The sequence below is a fragment of the Choristoneura fumiferana genome, chromosome 11 (assembly GCF_025370935.1).
Source record: "Choristoneura fumiferana chromosome 11, NRCan_CFum_1, whole genome shotgun sequence".
Lineage (NCBI taxonomy): Eukaryota > Metazoa > Arthropoda > Insecta > Lepidoptera > Tortricidae > Choristoneura > Choristoneura fumiferana.
In genome coordinates this window covers 1,393,220-1,407,847 of record NC_133482.1, presented here as the reverse complement: position 1 = coordinate 1,407,847, position 14,628 = coordinate 1,393,220, and the positions used below count along the sequence as shown (strand labels likewise).

Below are 14,628 nucleotides of genomic sequence, written 5' to 3'. Positions count from 1 at the left end.
TTATTTTTAATAAGGGTTTTATTTCAACAAGGTATCAAAACAACATGAAAAGCTAAACACTACAAATACTTAAACATATAGGTCTTACTAGTTTTTATGTTGTTATTATTATTGTTCCAAGCAGTTTCGTTGGTCGGTGGGAGCGGTGGTGGCGGTGGCGCACCATTAGTCGCCACGCTCGTCCTTTCTGGCACTGAATTTTCAATAGTATGGCTACTAGGTCTAAGTTTAGAATTGGCCGGCAAATATCCTCCGTAAATAGACACCGGCGCGCAAATCTCGTAATTCAATTTCGCATAGAACTCTTCCTGCCCTTTCGTAGACAAATGCAACATCTTCAACTGAAGTACGTTTTTACAGTAATTTTCAATGTCTCTCATTAAATAAGTTCCTAGCTTCTTTCCTCGCAAAGCTTTACTTATCACTACGGTTTCTATAAAGCAGCTTTCTGGAATACTGGGTATAGCGGTGAGTTTACAATGGCCTAATACTTGTTTTCTATCTTTTACTAAAATAAAACTGGTCGGTAGGTTGTCACGCGAAGCTTGTAAGGACATCATCCTGGCGGTCTCACCGCGGGCCACTCATCATTTATCAAATCGCAGGTCTCTTTCAAGAATTCAGGATAATTATGTAGAGGCAGCACTTCGAGTATTTCGGATTCCATGATTACGTTTTAAGCCTGGCGACAAATAGTAGAAATTAGGAATTTGATATGGTATCCCCGTTATTGACATCTGTCAAAAGCTATAAACGAAAGCGAAATCTATATCGAATTTGCATATTTTTCGTAAGATAACAGCGTAAACAAATAAATAACTGGCTACGAACCTTGATAAATTCATTGCACATCTTGCCCATCACATTTTAACACAACAACTGAGGTGAGTGTATATTTAAATGTGGTTTAAACGCAGCGCAAGTTCACTTGCGTGCGGCAGAGACAGAACTAACCTATTTTTATCTGTCACACGCATGCACCGTTCTCGTTCGTTTAACTTATTTCACGTAATGCAATGTTTATTGCGACCACACATCGAGGCCAGTTAGGTAATGCCGGAAGGAATGCACTAGGAAATAAACAAACAAATTGTTTATCCCGTTTTCGAGATTACAACGCGAGTTGTTTCGGTCCAGCGCTCTGGATTCGCGACGTTTGCTTCTGACCGTACGCCGGTTTTGCATTTTATGACCATGTGAAGCCATTATCGCGTAAACAAGTTTTAACATAAACTCGGAAGATCTGTTGTTTTGGGAATTCCACGGTTTTTGAATATGTTTTACATGCGAGAGCAAGGCGGTCTTATCTATTTGATACATTTTAATAAGAATAAATCTACTTATTTTTCCACCACTATGTTACAATATGAGAGCTTATATAACAAACCCTAGGTATGTAATTGGTACACTTAGCTATGTCAGAGGAATTGGTGCCCTAACTAGATACAACCTGTGCATCACAACATCAGGTCTCTGGTCCTTCGGTGTCTATAAGTACTGCACTGCTAGAGTTTAAATAATGGTATTAGGTATATGGATTTAGCTACGGGCCTAGTAGAAGAAAGAAACCATTTATTTTTGACATTACCTAAAATAAAATAAACAAATGAAATACCGTACCACATATGCTGATTTATCTGTTTCCATTTCAAACATGTAAAGGGGTTACTTTAAAATGCAGGGTCTACTTTGGAAAACAGTTTTTACACCATATCCTTAATTTTTTTAGACCATCTGTGGCAGTGGAATACCTACCTTTATAAATTACCTAACTTTTTACTTCATTTGTTTAATCCATCTATGAATATTTGGGTTTTTATAACCATTTTAAAACTATCAAAGTAACCCCAAAATGTTTTAAAGTACCCTGGTTTACGGCAGTTATTTTAACTATTATTTACATTTTTATAGTTCAAATGGATGATGATGATGATGTTCCCACACTCTCGGCAGACACATTTGCAGCGCTGCAAGAGTTCTACGCCGAGCAGGAGAAGCGACAGGAGATATTTGACAAGTTGCAGGCTCAAGACCAACTCAAGGAGAATATACTCTTTGATGAGAACTGGGTGAATATCTTTCAACCATATAATTTGTAATAAAAAATCAACCAAATTGATAACCTACTACTTTTTTAAGTCGGTTAAAAATATAAATTTTAATTAAATGACTTAGTCATGCTCCATTTAAGATGCTCATAATATTGGACATATCATGCAAGGAAAAATAATTAAAGCTTACTTTTGTGTTTTATATACATTAAAGTATTTACATACATACAGCAGGTGGTGGTGGTGGTTTTTGCAGATGGTAGGACCTTGTGCAAGGTCCGCCCGGATTGCTACCACCATCTTGCTCGCTAATCCTGCCATGAAACAGCAGTGCTTGCACTGTTGTGTTTCGGCGTGGAGAGTAAGACAGCCGGTGAATTACTGGCACTTGAGGTATCCCATCTTAGGCCTCTAGGTTGGCAACGCATCTGCAATCCCCCTGGTGTTGCAGGTGTCTATGGGCGGTGGTGATCTCTTATCATCAGGAGACCACTTGCCATCCGGTTGAATAAAAAAAAAAAATACATAAAAGTAAAATGGCGTGGTTCCAGCAACTAAGCCAATTCTGGTACGACGAGGCGACAGTGCAGGCGCTAGTGCGGGCCGCGGACCGCAGCGTGCCGGCCGGCGGCCGCGTGGCGCTACTGTCCTGCCCCACGCTGTTTGTGCCCATCAAGAGGCAGTTCGGAAACCGCGCCTCAGGTATGGACCGGTACCCCCGGAGTCCCCTCAGACAGTGATATAATATGCCTTAAGTCCAAGACACCAGGGCCGAAAAATGAAGTGAAATGTAGGTAGAGAATGGAATGGAATGTGGCATGTTGAAGGTTTTTTTTAATTTTATTTGACTGGATGGCAAACGAACAAGTGGGTCTCCTGATGGTAAGAGATCACCACCGCCCATAGACACCTGCAACACCAGGGGGATTGCAGATGGGATACCTCAAGTGCCAGTAATTTCACCGGCTGTCTTACTCTTCACGCCGAAACGCAACAGTGCAAACACTGCTGCTTCACGGCAGGATTAGCGAGCAAGATGGTGGTAGCAATCCGGGCGGACCTTGCACAAGGTCCTACCACCTGCAAAAGTTGCTAGTGTGTATTTCGATTATATGCGAAATATGAACTTATCCAATGCGTCAAAAATATGTGTCAAGGTGATTTTCCACCAGTGAGGAGAGACGAGAATTGAAATTTGTATGGCGGCGCCCGCGGCGGGCGCGCGAGATTGCATGGAAATTTCAAATCTCGTCTCGCCTCGCTGGTGGAAAATCACGAAAATTCCGAGCCAATAAGATTGTGGTAATGGCAACTGTTTATGTGGTTCAATATGAAATATTTTTGCAATTGACTGTATTGATATTTAATAGTAAAATTAAGAAAGAATAGTGTTACATAATGGCCAGCCATGACAACCATATTGTCCTCTGGAGGGCGAAAAATTTTTCTACTTTTTCATATAGGCGAGCGCCATGCACCCCTTATACCCTCTGTAACCTTCTGGATGGAGCCAAAAAACCTTTCATCCATCAAGACTTTCATTTCAGTATCCCTGCTGGAATATGACCGCCGGTTCGAAGTCCACGCGCCAGACTTCATCTTCTATGACTACAACACCCCAGACAAGCTTCCACCGGACTCCCTCCACTCCTACGACTTGGTAGTCGCGGACCCCCCTTTCCTCTCTGAAGAGTGCATCACCAAGACATCAGAAACCATCAAGCTGCTAGCCAAAGACAAGATTGTGGTCTGCACGGGAGCAGTCATGAAGGAACATGTGGAAAAGCTACTGGAGCTGAAGCTGTGCGAGTTTCAGCCGCACCATAGGAACAATTTGGCTAATGAGTTTTGTTGTTATGCTAATTTTGATTTGGATGGCGTGCTTAGGTGATGATTTGCTAATGGAAAGTCTATATTGATGCCAATGCAAGAGTACATTGCGTAGAAAAGAACACTACATTCGTAATATTTAAAAACTAACTCAAGTTTTAAGTTAAGACTTGAAAATTATGACTAAGATGTGCCGATATTATTGTTACGATTCATTGAAAATATTGGTATTTATTTGTACACTTTGATTTGATTTTATATTCTAAGTTTGTTATTTGATGCAGATTTGAGTTTTATAAGCTAAGTAAAAAAACTTTGTTATATTGTAACAATTGAAAATTCTTATTAGAGTAAATATAGTAAAAATACATAGTTATAAACCATATTGCATTTCCACTAAGATTTTCATTTGATAAATTGTGCCAATTTGTTGATTTATCGATGTTATATGTTTTACATGCTAGTAGCTACTAATTATAAGTGGTACACAAATAAAACAAATAATTATTAAAACACATTGCATTTATTGTTCTCCTTAGTAAATCTTTTACATTATGCTGGTTAACATTTTTATTAAATTCTCTCGAAGTTAAAACTTTCTATTCGTCTAGCTGGCGATAGCCGACCATAAACAGCGGTAGTATGCGGCCGTCGGTGACATCAGAGTGTAAATCTATGGGTCAAATCAAAGAGGGGTCAAATTCACATCTCTCTGCTAAGCTCTTGACATTTTGTGTGACTGATATATATATGGTGCCGCCATATTCGAATAAAATAAAGTTGTTGTTGTTTTTTATTAAATATGGCTCTGTCCATTGGAGGACAATTTTGCCAGTGTCTAGTAGTTTTTGCCGTTGTACGGTAAAAAAATTCTAGAAAACGAAATATGAGAGGTAATGGTAGATGAACGATGACAGCGCGAATCCCAAAATAAAGTTATTACAGTTATACTCATATGTCACATAAGAAAACTGAAACTTAACGTGACATTACAGCCCCTTGAGTCTTATGACATTGCCTTGGCCGATCGATCTGCTGGCATATGCGCTGAAATATTTGCGTTGAAAGAGACGCACTATATATATAGTTCATAGTGTGAGCGACAGAGACGACAAAAGCGCAACAGCTTTACGTAACTCGCACGATACACGTACATATCTGGAACTTGCACATGTTCGTATAATTAATTAACTTGTATGCTCCTGTCGTATTTGTATACTAGGATCGAAATTCATATCGTGGCGTCCCGCTCACGCTAATAGAAAGGGATGTTATCATACGAACTTCGAATTAGCCCCCTGGAGAAGGTCTGAGGGTAGAGGAAGTGGAGCGGCCGCTTGGGAAGAGTGGCGTAATAAAGCAAATTCGTTGGAGGTTTTTGAGAAGCTCTCTCCTTTGAATGTACTTACATAACGTCACACAAAGGCTGCCAAAAGGCAACTTCACACTGTCACGCTTTTCAGCTAGCGCGGGCGCTGCCAGCTAGGTACAATCAGCAGCAGAAGCGGACGAGTGGTAGACTTCAAAATTAACTACATGTCTTTTTTCAACCTTATAGAATATGCAACATGAAGTACCACATGGTTCGAAGAACAGATAGGCGCTGGGGGAGAAAGGTCCTCGAGTGACCACGAACCGGAAGACGAAGCATCGGCAGGCCTTCCACTAGATACGGAGAACCGGATGCAAGGCATTCTAAGGAGACTTTCGTTCAAAAGTGGATGTCTTCCGGCTGACGATGGATGATGCTGATTGTAAAGGAAATAAAGTGTGAGCATGCCATTTTGAGCTCCATCATCGCTCATCCACTTTAAGTGACTATATTTGCACAAAATTTTTCAAGCTAATGAGTAGTTCCGGCTTTTCTCGCACGGTTTCAAATAAAATTGTGTCACCGACGGGAGTATGCCGATGTCACCCACGGACGCGTAACGCCGCGACATATCTTAATACCATTTTTTTTTATTCGACTGGATGGAAAACGAGCAAGTGGGTCTCCTGATGGTAAGAGATCACCACCGCCCATAAACATCTGCAACACCAGGGGTATTTCAGATGCGTTGCCAACCTAGAGGCCTAAGATGGGATACCTCAAGTGCCAGTAATTTCACCGGCTGTCTTACTCTCCATTCGCTTACCAGTGCAGGTTCACTCATATAAAATTGGTAAATTGCTAACTGTTGAGAGATTTCAGACTACTGAAACATTGGAAACTGATGTGAAATCCTTACGGTATAATTGTAAGAGCACTACATACAACGTACTGTAGTTTTTTTTATTTGTGAATCATAGATTTAAAATACATTATGGTTTAACTAAGATGAGACTAATAAATTTGACAGCTGTTTGTTAATTTAACACGTTCGGCACCAGTGACACAATGGCTTATTAGTTCTTACTCCTTTGCCAGTGACACGTATTTGTGACTGCTGTGGGATATGCGCTATGCCTAGCGTAAGAGCTTAGTGGATCGCATTCAGCTTTGGCACCGTTCCGCTAAACCCTTACGCTATACCAGCCTTTAGGAGGTACGAATTATTTTGACACGACATGTGTGTTACTGGCATAGGAGTAAAAACTAAAGAGTCACTGGCACCGAAATGTATTACATCTGTGACACGAATACGTGTCACTGGCATAGAAGTGATTTCTGTGGGATATGCGTAGGCATAGTGGATCGTTGCCGGGGCCGAACGTGTTAAAAGGGTCAGTAGATCCTTACAGGGTCTCATTTATGAGCTTATGATAGAACCATTACGGTATATGGTATTATAAATCTATAAAGTGAACCCACACGCATCCAATAATATACTCCAATGTTAATTTACGAATGAATTAAGAATCATCAATATAACCTAATGGACAATCTATCGTAAATTACAATAAATTCTGCTCCTACATATTAAAATAAATATCCACTTTTTATTATTAAAATTGATTATTAACTCGGTAATTATAATTAGTTTATAATTTTGGTGTTATAATACCTACATTCATTGTAACTAAATAAAATAATACTATTACTACGAGACACCTTCGATCTTAATGTGAAAATATATGAGTAAATAAGTATGTGATACTTAATATAACTATGAATATCATATAAAACAAGTATATTAATCTTACAGTCGTATATTGGTCGCGTAAGCTTAGCTTAGATCTAGTCTAGAAAGTTTATACAATAACTACTTATACAGCCATTTTATGCCGCCAAGGTTTTAAATGCAGGCAACAAGGTGTCTCGTGCAATTTAATTCAGCATCTAACAAAAAAAGTTAATTAATGGCTTACAGTGCGAAATTTGTACTAAAAATAAATTATTAACACATTTCTAATTGTAAATATTATGAGGATCTCTAACACTACACGGGACTAATTTTTACATGGAAGTTTTCAAATGTCTTCGGCTTGTTAGAAAAAAGTTCGTTCTGTCAAAACTTGCTAATGAGGGTTTATTGACTGGCGGTATATCGCTAGATGGCGTTAGTATCGAAAGGTCCGTTTGACGTTACAGTCTCTCTTGCGATTGGCTCATTTAGTAATTCAACTAATCACAAACGTGACATCTGGCAGCATAATGAACGGTTGTGTTACTCTGAAGATGAACTCTGGTTGAGTTCGAAACGCGCGAGTGTAGCGTGGTGCTGGTGATAGGTGGGTTTGTATGATTCGTGTGTGTTCTTAGTGTAGACGTGGAGGAACCGCATGAACATTGAACACACATTTCTTGCATAAACGCAGCTATTATAAGCTCGCGGGTGTGCAAATTATTTTAGTTCATTGATATGGACTTTCGCAAAGTAACCCCTGATTCAATATCCAAATCAAAGCTGTCACACGGACCTCATGATGCTAACTCCAGCCAGAGGGCCTACTCCGAAAATCGAAGTCCGTATCTTACCGTCCCTCTCGCTCTCGTATTAAATAGTATAAGTGTCAGAGGGACGGAACGAAACGAACTTGGATTTTCGAATTTCGTAGTAGCCCCGCTGTCACAGGAACTCGTTAATTTAACACTTTTTTATCACACTTGCTCGTAAACAGTGTCGTAACATGCAGGCTACCTTGGTTGCAACCCCCCAAATAAAACCCTCGACCTTAATGTGCTTGTCATGAAACCCGTGGTCGGTAAATGAGTCATTGCGCGTACACATTTTCTTGCCATGAAGCTCAAGGTCGGTAAATGAGTCGGTGCCCGTACTGGCGCCAATTGCATAATAAAGTACAAGCTAATAGTATTAGTGAATTTCAATACAAAATCGCTAATAATATTAGCTTGTACTTTGTTATGCAATCGGGCCCTGATGGCGCTGCGCGTGGTGTAGCAGCAGGACCACATGCACACGCGGCTCAGGCACATGCTGCGGGAGGGGAGGGCATGCAGCGCTGCCAAGAGCGCAGCCCAAGGTATCGCCAATATTTGGAACAATTATGTTTTTTCTTTTAGAAATAAAAAATTTACTCGCAAATGTGATGAAAAACATTGTATGTCGCACGGGCGGTACTAGAATTACGAACATTGACTCATTAAAGCCCTGTCTTCGACTTCGGGCTTCTAATAGACTCTCGTTCGTAATTCCTTATTTACCGCCCTTAAGACACAATGTACTATTAATAAGCTTTAACGTTATTCCGTGTAGCGTTAGAGTCTTCATTGCCCTTTCCTTATTTCTAATTGAATCAAATGACAGACCCACATACAGATACACGGAATTCATAACTCCTAACAAGATCATTTACTTGTTCTAACTACGAAGGCCGTTTTTCTACTCTCGGGGTGGCGTTAAGCCTTTAAGTAAGGCGCGGCAACATGCAGCCGCTCGACGCTTGTTTGCAGCGATAAATCTGGTCACGTGACTCTATTTTGAATTTCCCGCGACTCGTCGCTGCGTCGAACAGCAGCGTCAATTGGCGCTTGCAGGAATGATCTTGGTCTTGCAAGCTGATTTCTTAACCTCCTTTAGTGAGTCGTGGCAGTGGTACAAATAGGTATAAAATAAATTGGAGTGAATGAAAACAAAAGAGGTGTTTTTTTTTTCGAAATTGAAGAGATTTTTTTTTCCAGTGATAAAGCCAGCATTTTTAGCTTTGTGCGCTATATGTGGCCAGATTTGACGCTGGAAATGAGTCGAGCGACTACATGTGGCCGCACCTTAAGAAACTGTTTTAAACTTACAGAAAACGAAAGTGTGCGCGACTCACGATGCTTTAGCACGCATGCGTATTGGCTTTACATGGAAAAGCTCATAGAAGCGATGCCTTCGCGAGTCGCCGAAGAGAATTAAACATAAAAAAGAGGTAGACAAATAAAAGAGCTGAGAGCATTATGTACAAAAGATTTTTTATCATTTTAAATTCAGACAATAAAATAAATATTAGAGGGGTGTCACATAGATTGTAAGATCAGAATTATAACTTTTTTATTAATTTTTTATATTTGTAAAATAGTGACGTATCTACCTCTTTTGTAACGTATTTTTAAACACTATCTAGTGATAAAAAAAAACCTTATACTAAGCGCATCAAGCAGGTACTACCGTATAAAGATTAACAAAATATACAAAATTAAATCCATCGCTAAATCAGCATTTGTGCCAACAAATCATAAAAAAATACACTTATATCACAACCATAGCTATGCATAATAACTATGTATTTTGGGGTCATAGAGAAAAATTCAACTGATATAGTATATTCATTATAAGCCATATGAATACTATGTTATATACAAAAATACTACTGTCATTTAAATTGATATAATTTATATTATATGATATACGCAAGGCCTTACATTCCATTTCAATTAATTTAAACTTTGCTATGGACATTTCATACTTTAAAGTGTACAGAGCCGAACTTAAGGCACTCAATAACATTAAAATACACTGATCAGGTATTATTTATGATATAAACATACTATAGTATAATAGGAGAACTTCTACATATATACACTTTATATCTTGTGACCACCGGTGTCTTATAAATTGAAGAGAGCTATAAGAGTGTGAAAACGTGAATACTGTATTCTACCAATAGATTCTAGTTGAGAATAGCTCTTATTGATTTTTTGTCTATGCCTAATAGAGACAAGTATGTTAAATTAATTAAAACTTAAAAATAATTTGGTAGTCTACATTCAAGACTTCTGGCGGCAGCCGAGAGTTGAAGCTGGAATAGTTAAATATAGATACACTGCATGAAAAAATATATAATATATATTTCTAAACATCAATGTCCATAGTAAAGCCGCACCCTGTTTGATTTTAATTATTTAAATTAATGCAAATATATACACGGAACGAATTATGTTGTAAATTTTAATTATTAAATTATTAAAGTTGTTATTTAAACTATATTAAAAGCTTTCCCGGGCGTACTCGCGGGAGTAAACTAGTCCTATTGTAAAATTGACGTCCAACAAAATTAAATCATGGTCGAAATATCACATTAACAATATCCTAACTACAGAATCAACATTCGTTTCATTATATCTAAATTCATACTCTCTGCGGACTCCCGGCGATACAGCATCAACAATTTTAAGTGGCAACTATACCTTGACAATCTTGTGCGTGTCACTTGGTAGAACCCTGTCGCACTTGTCAAAAAATCTTGTTACAGCACAGCAGACTGACACATACACACACACACAGACAGCAGAGATTCCCTGCGACAAGGTACCACTGAGTGTCACATACGAACCTGTCAAGGGAAAATCACCAGTGAACGGCACGGACGGTACAACAGCGCGGGATTGTGAGTAGAAATCTTAACATGGACATGATTATAATGCCGCGATGTTGTTCGGAATAGTAATTCTATCGGGTGTTATATATATACTTATAAACAGACGGTTAAATATTTAAAAATGAACGAGTAAATTATTTTTATTTGAATGTAAAATGTTAAGTTGCACTTTTTATTATTTTGTATTCATATTAAATGTGCTACTCAACCCTTTGGCCTTTATCCGCCTAATTGGCTTAAAGTTCACTTCTCTATTATTTTCGTGTATGACCAAACGCACAGTTCAACCTGGCGCGAAAGAGATGGAAAATAGTACTATTCATACAATCAGTTAAAGCCATCCATTTCTAATTGAACGATAGGCATTTCATTTCAAGCAATTTTCGTAGCAAACACAAACATGTTTAGTTACCTATGTGCTTCATCAACTCGCACATTGTGATTTAAAATTATTTGTTCACTGTTTATTTCCACGACTTTGGCTTGTTTTACGGAATTTTCATATAGTTATTAAAATCATTATCACAAAGATTTCTTTTTACAACTCGAATCCCGGAATCCCGGGGCATATCCATATTAGCATAAAAACTGAAGTCATTGACCTCACCTTGCACCGTCGGTGCCGATCATTGCCAATTAGATTTGACATAGTGGCGAATTGTCTAACGCTCAAGCGCTCGCGAACGTATTCACCATCTCTTTCTACCCACATCCTACACCGTGTGTCAGAAAGAAATGGTGATACAATAAAGGCCTCTGAACGCGAGAACGCTTCTCATGAGTTCACAGGTCTTCTCGCCGTGAGTCTGATGCTTACGAGCAAGAGATAGCGATAGGTTTAGCACAGTATCACCTTTATTTGTCGCAATTCAATTTTGACTTACATTGCTGGTTGCTCGTCTGGTTTTTAGGGTTGCCACAACGAGGTTTGCTTTACATTGCTACTGACGGGACTCGCTAGTCTTACCCCACTACGAAATTAGAAGTTTGTGTCGTGCTGTCCTTCTCACACTCTTGTTAAATACTATTAGCGTGAAAGGGATAACACGACAAGTTCAAATTTCGAACGGTGCTTCACTACAGGTTGTTCGGGATAATAAATGCCAGGCTTTTTATCTAGATAGCTTCGCGCTCTTATCTTACGAGACATTTTAGTCTTGTTATTATTAGTTATGTGACATAATTATAAAAGTTACTAACAATGTGTGCCACCATTTATCATCCATACAACTTCACGTAGAGTGGCTGCCACACAATTTTAGAAATGTCTTTACCTTTTTTTAACTATAGTTTTGACCTGTGCTAAACCCAGCCAGTTTCAAATTTAATAATAACTACTTATATCTATCTATTAATTACTTAACAATAATTCTCTGCATCGCAGAGATTGAACATTCTCGGAGCTCGCCGCGTGCAAAAATATACTTCTCATACTTTGGGTGCTTACAGGTAAACCGAACTCTATCGTCTAGGACGTTAGGTTCAATATTGAACGGAAATTGGATGTCTTTAAGTGATAAGAAACAGCGTTTTTGATCGTAGTGATGAAAGGATATTTGTTACATCATAACCTCAAACACACAAATAGGAAGACTTATACGCTTAAAGTAAATTGCACAAAATATACAGACACTTGAATATTGCTATGCCTTAGCAGTATAAGAACACTAAATTGGGAGTAAATATATAAAACATATAATCAATTTAAGGACAATCCTGGAATGATACAGCGACACACGGTATTTGGACAGCTTAAGAAAGATATTGTAAAAATAAATATACACCTTGTTCTTTTTGATTTCTGTTAACTTTAAGGGAGATTCAAACACGTCAAATGAAGTTAATTTTACTGTTTAAAGGAGAAGCAAAAATTAAGATGATTAATTATGCGCCGTAAAGCAGTGTAAAGGTTCTTCATTTGAGACGTTTTATTTAAAGACGTTTTTAAAGCGAATTTAAATTTTACATCATTTGTACAATTTGACCTTTACTGTGCAATTATTATATGTTTTTTTTTCGATTTGGTCAAAAAGTTAATTACCAGAAAGTGTCTATCAAGGACCGAGCCGTCTGTCAATGTTAACAGGAATCAAGAAAAACACGGCGTATATATTCAAACAAGTTTTTGTATTATCTTTAGTGACGTGCGGGATATCCGGACCGGTACCTATCCTTATTTACAAACATACATTTTTAACGATCAGCCACATCACTAATGACAAGCGATCATTGATTATAAATAACCTGTCCTCATAAATCATTTTAGTACCGTGCAGAAACTCGCAAACTAAAGCTATAATATACCGTGAAATCATGAAAACAAAAAAAAAGTGAAAATTCCAAATTTAACTTTACACTTTCGATAATAGTTTAAATTATATGACATCATATCATCATCCTTTCCCCCAAACTGTACAGTGAAAGAAAGAGACGGCGAATGCGACTGTATCAGACAAAGCTTCTGGTTAAATTTGGATAAGTATGAATGTGATAAGAAAAGTATAATTAGATAAGAAGGCACCCTTGTGGCCGCGTTGCCTCGCTGCTGCGGCGCCCAATCTAAGGTCCGCATGATTTTCAATACTGGCCTTTGACTTAGACGCATATGGGTCTGCTGGTGACAGTTTCTGGAAGAACAAGTTTATGGTGAAAAAATAAAAATATGCTTAGTACATTTTAAGTTAAATCGTGTGTTCCGTATTTCGAAAGTGGGAGAAATTTTCACTAGTTCAATTTATAGTTTGTAAGTCGGAGTCCGAGGGGCCCCCTGAGCTTGGAGGCCCGGGGCACTGTCCCGTCTAGCCCTCCGGTAGCTACGCCACGGGGGCTGGGGTGCAATACAAAATCAAGTAGTCACGGCGAAGCTAATTTAAGTTTATGTTCACCGACAACGGGAATGCGACCGAGGCTTTTACGATGCATTTTTCACACGCATTTTATTAAGTGTATTATTTATTTGCGCCGCAGTGTTATCTCGCCATCTGTGTCGCAGTGTTACCTTGCTAGCTGGGTCACAGTGTTACCTCGCTAGCTGTGTCGCAGTGCTACCTAGCTAGCTGCGTCACAGTGTTACCTCGCTAGCTGTGTCGCAATGTTACCTCGCTAGCTGCGCCTAAGGCGGCGGCAGCAGAGGTAAGCCAGCAGCAGCGCCAGCGCCAGACAGTGCGCCAGCAGCAGCGCAGCGGCGGCGGCGAGGCGCAGCGCCCCCGCGCAAAGCGCGCGCGCCGCGGCGAGCTCCGCCGCCGGTCAGCCCGTGCCGCACTTGCCCGACTCGAACACGCCCTGGTAACACACATCAACAGATAACACACAGGAACTCCATAATGGAAGGGAGGAACCTTATATCACGACGTCCTCTGGTATTTTTTTTTACACCCGAACGCACACAAGTCACTTATATGTCCGGCACTAGCCTGTCAACATTGCGTGTCCAGATTCATAGTTGCCAATCGAGAACATATCTCTCCTAATGGTTATTTGTTCTTCAAACGATATAGTCTGTCCATTGCTGTATCAACTTGCATATTCTTCGAGCTACGTCGATGATTTGATTAAGTACTTCAACAAATTTCCGTATTTTGGATTCTAAAGCGCAAAAACCTCCAAGCTCCAGTCTTTTGTGTGTTAAAACTCTTTAGTTACGAACATTAAAAAAACGTCACAAAGTACAAACTTTTACACTAGTTTACTGCGCATAATTATCTTAATACTCGATTAAATTGTAAGAGTTAGGTTACTGGTGTCTCCGAATTTGTTGAATGTTCTCAAGTTAACGGGAATCAAAAACAACACGGTGTACAACTCGAGTGCGTGACTCACCCGTCGGAAGAACGGCGAGAAGCTGACGAGCGCGTGCGGCGTGAGCGGCGCCGCGTGCAGCGGGCAGCGGCGGTCGGCGGCGCACACGGCCAGCAGCCGCCGCAGGAACGCCTCCAGCGCGCCGCGCCGCGCCCGCGCCACCGCCTCAGACTGCCACAGCTGCCGCGGCGGGAACGGGATC

At 39.6% G+C, this 14,628-nt stretch overlaps 3 protein-coding genes across 6 annotated transcripts in view; 1 reads left to right on the top strand and 2 right to left on the bottom strand.

Annotated features, from left to right (window-relative positions):
- LOC141432466 (N-alpha-acetyltransferase 80-like) lies at positions 1-921 on the bottom strand. The gene is given in 3 exon segments (XM_074094044.1): positions 1-577; positions 580-682; positions 832-921. Coding segments are annotated over 2 exon segments (606 nt in total). The 5' UTR covers positions 668-682; positions 832-921; the 3' UTR covers positions 1-59.
- LOC141432461 (EEF1A lysine methyltransferase 1-like) lies at positions 725-4,804 on the top strand. Of its 4 annotated transcripts, none has more exons than XM_074094035.1 (4): positions 725-884; positions 1,912-2,069; positions 2,603-2,753; positions 3,599-4,804. In XM_074094035.1, the coding sequence occupies exons 2-4, from the start codon at positions 1,917-1,919 to the stop codon at positions 3,940-3,942; spliced, it is 648 nt and encodes a 215-aa protein (XP_073950136.1). In that variant the 5' UTR covers positions 725-884; positions 1,912-1,916; the 3' UTR covers positions 3,943-4,804. The 4 variants fall into 4 exon arrangements, with proteins under 4 accessions (XP_073950136.1, XP_073950135.1, XP_073950138.1 ...); XM_074094034.1 differs by lacking the exon at positions 725-884 and adding an exon at positions 967-1,050; XM_074094037.1 differs by lacking the exon at positions 725-884 and adding an exon at positions 975-1,050 and having other exon boundaries at positions 1,954-2,069.
- A 6,745-nt stretch (positions 4,805-11,549) lies between these two features.
- The window catches only part of Klp98A (kinesin-like protein 98A), a 54,928-nt gene continuing 51,849 nt past the window's right edge, over positions 11,550-14,628 (bottom strand). The window contains exons 26-28 of the mRNA XM_074094022.1: positions 14,448-14,628; positions 13,727-13,910; positions 11,550-13,255 (exon numbers count right to left, since the gene is read on the bottom strand). The exon at positions 14,448-14,628 is cut by the window's right edge and continues 8 nt beyond it. Of these exons, the coding sequence (XP_073950123.1) occupies positions 13,875-13,910; positions 14,448-14,628 (217 nt within the window). The 3' untranslated portion in view covers positions 11,550-13,255; positions 13,727-13,874. The remainder of the gene's footprint in view (positions 13,256-13,726; positions 13,911-14,447) is intronic.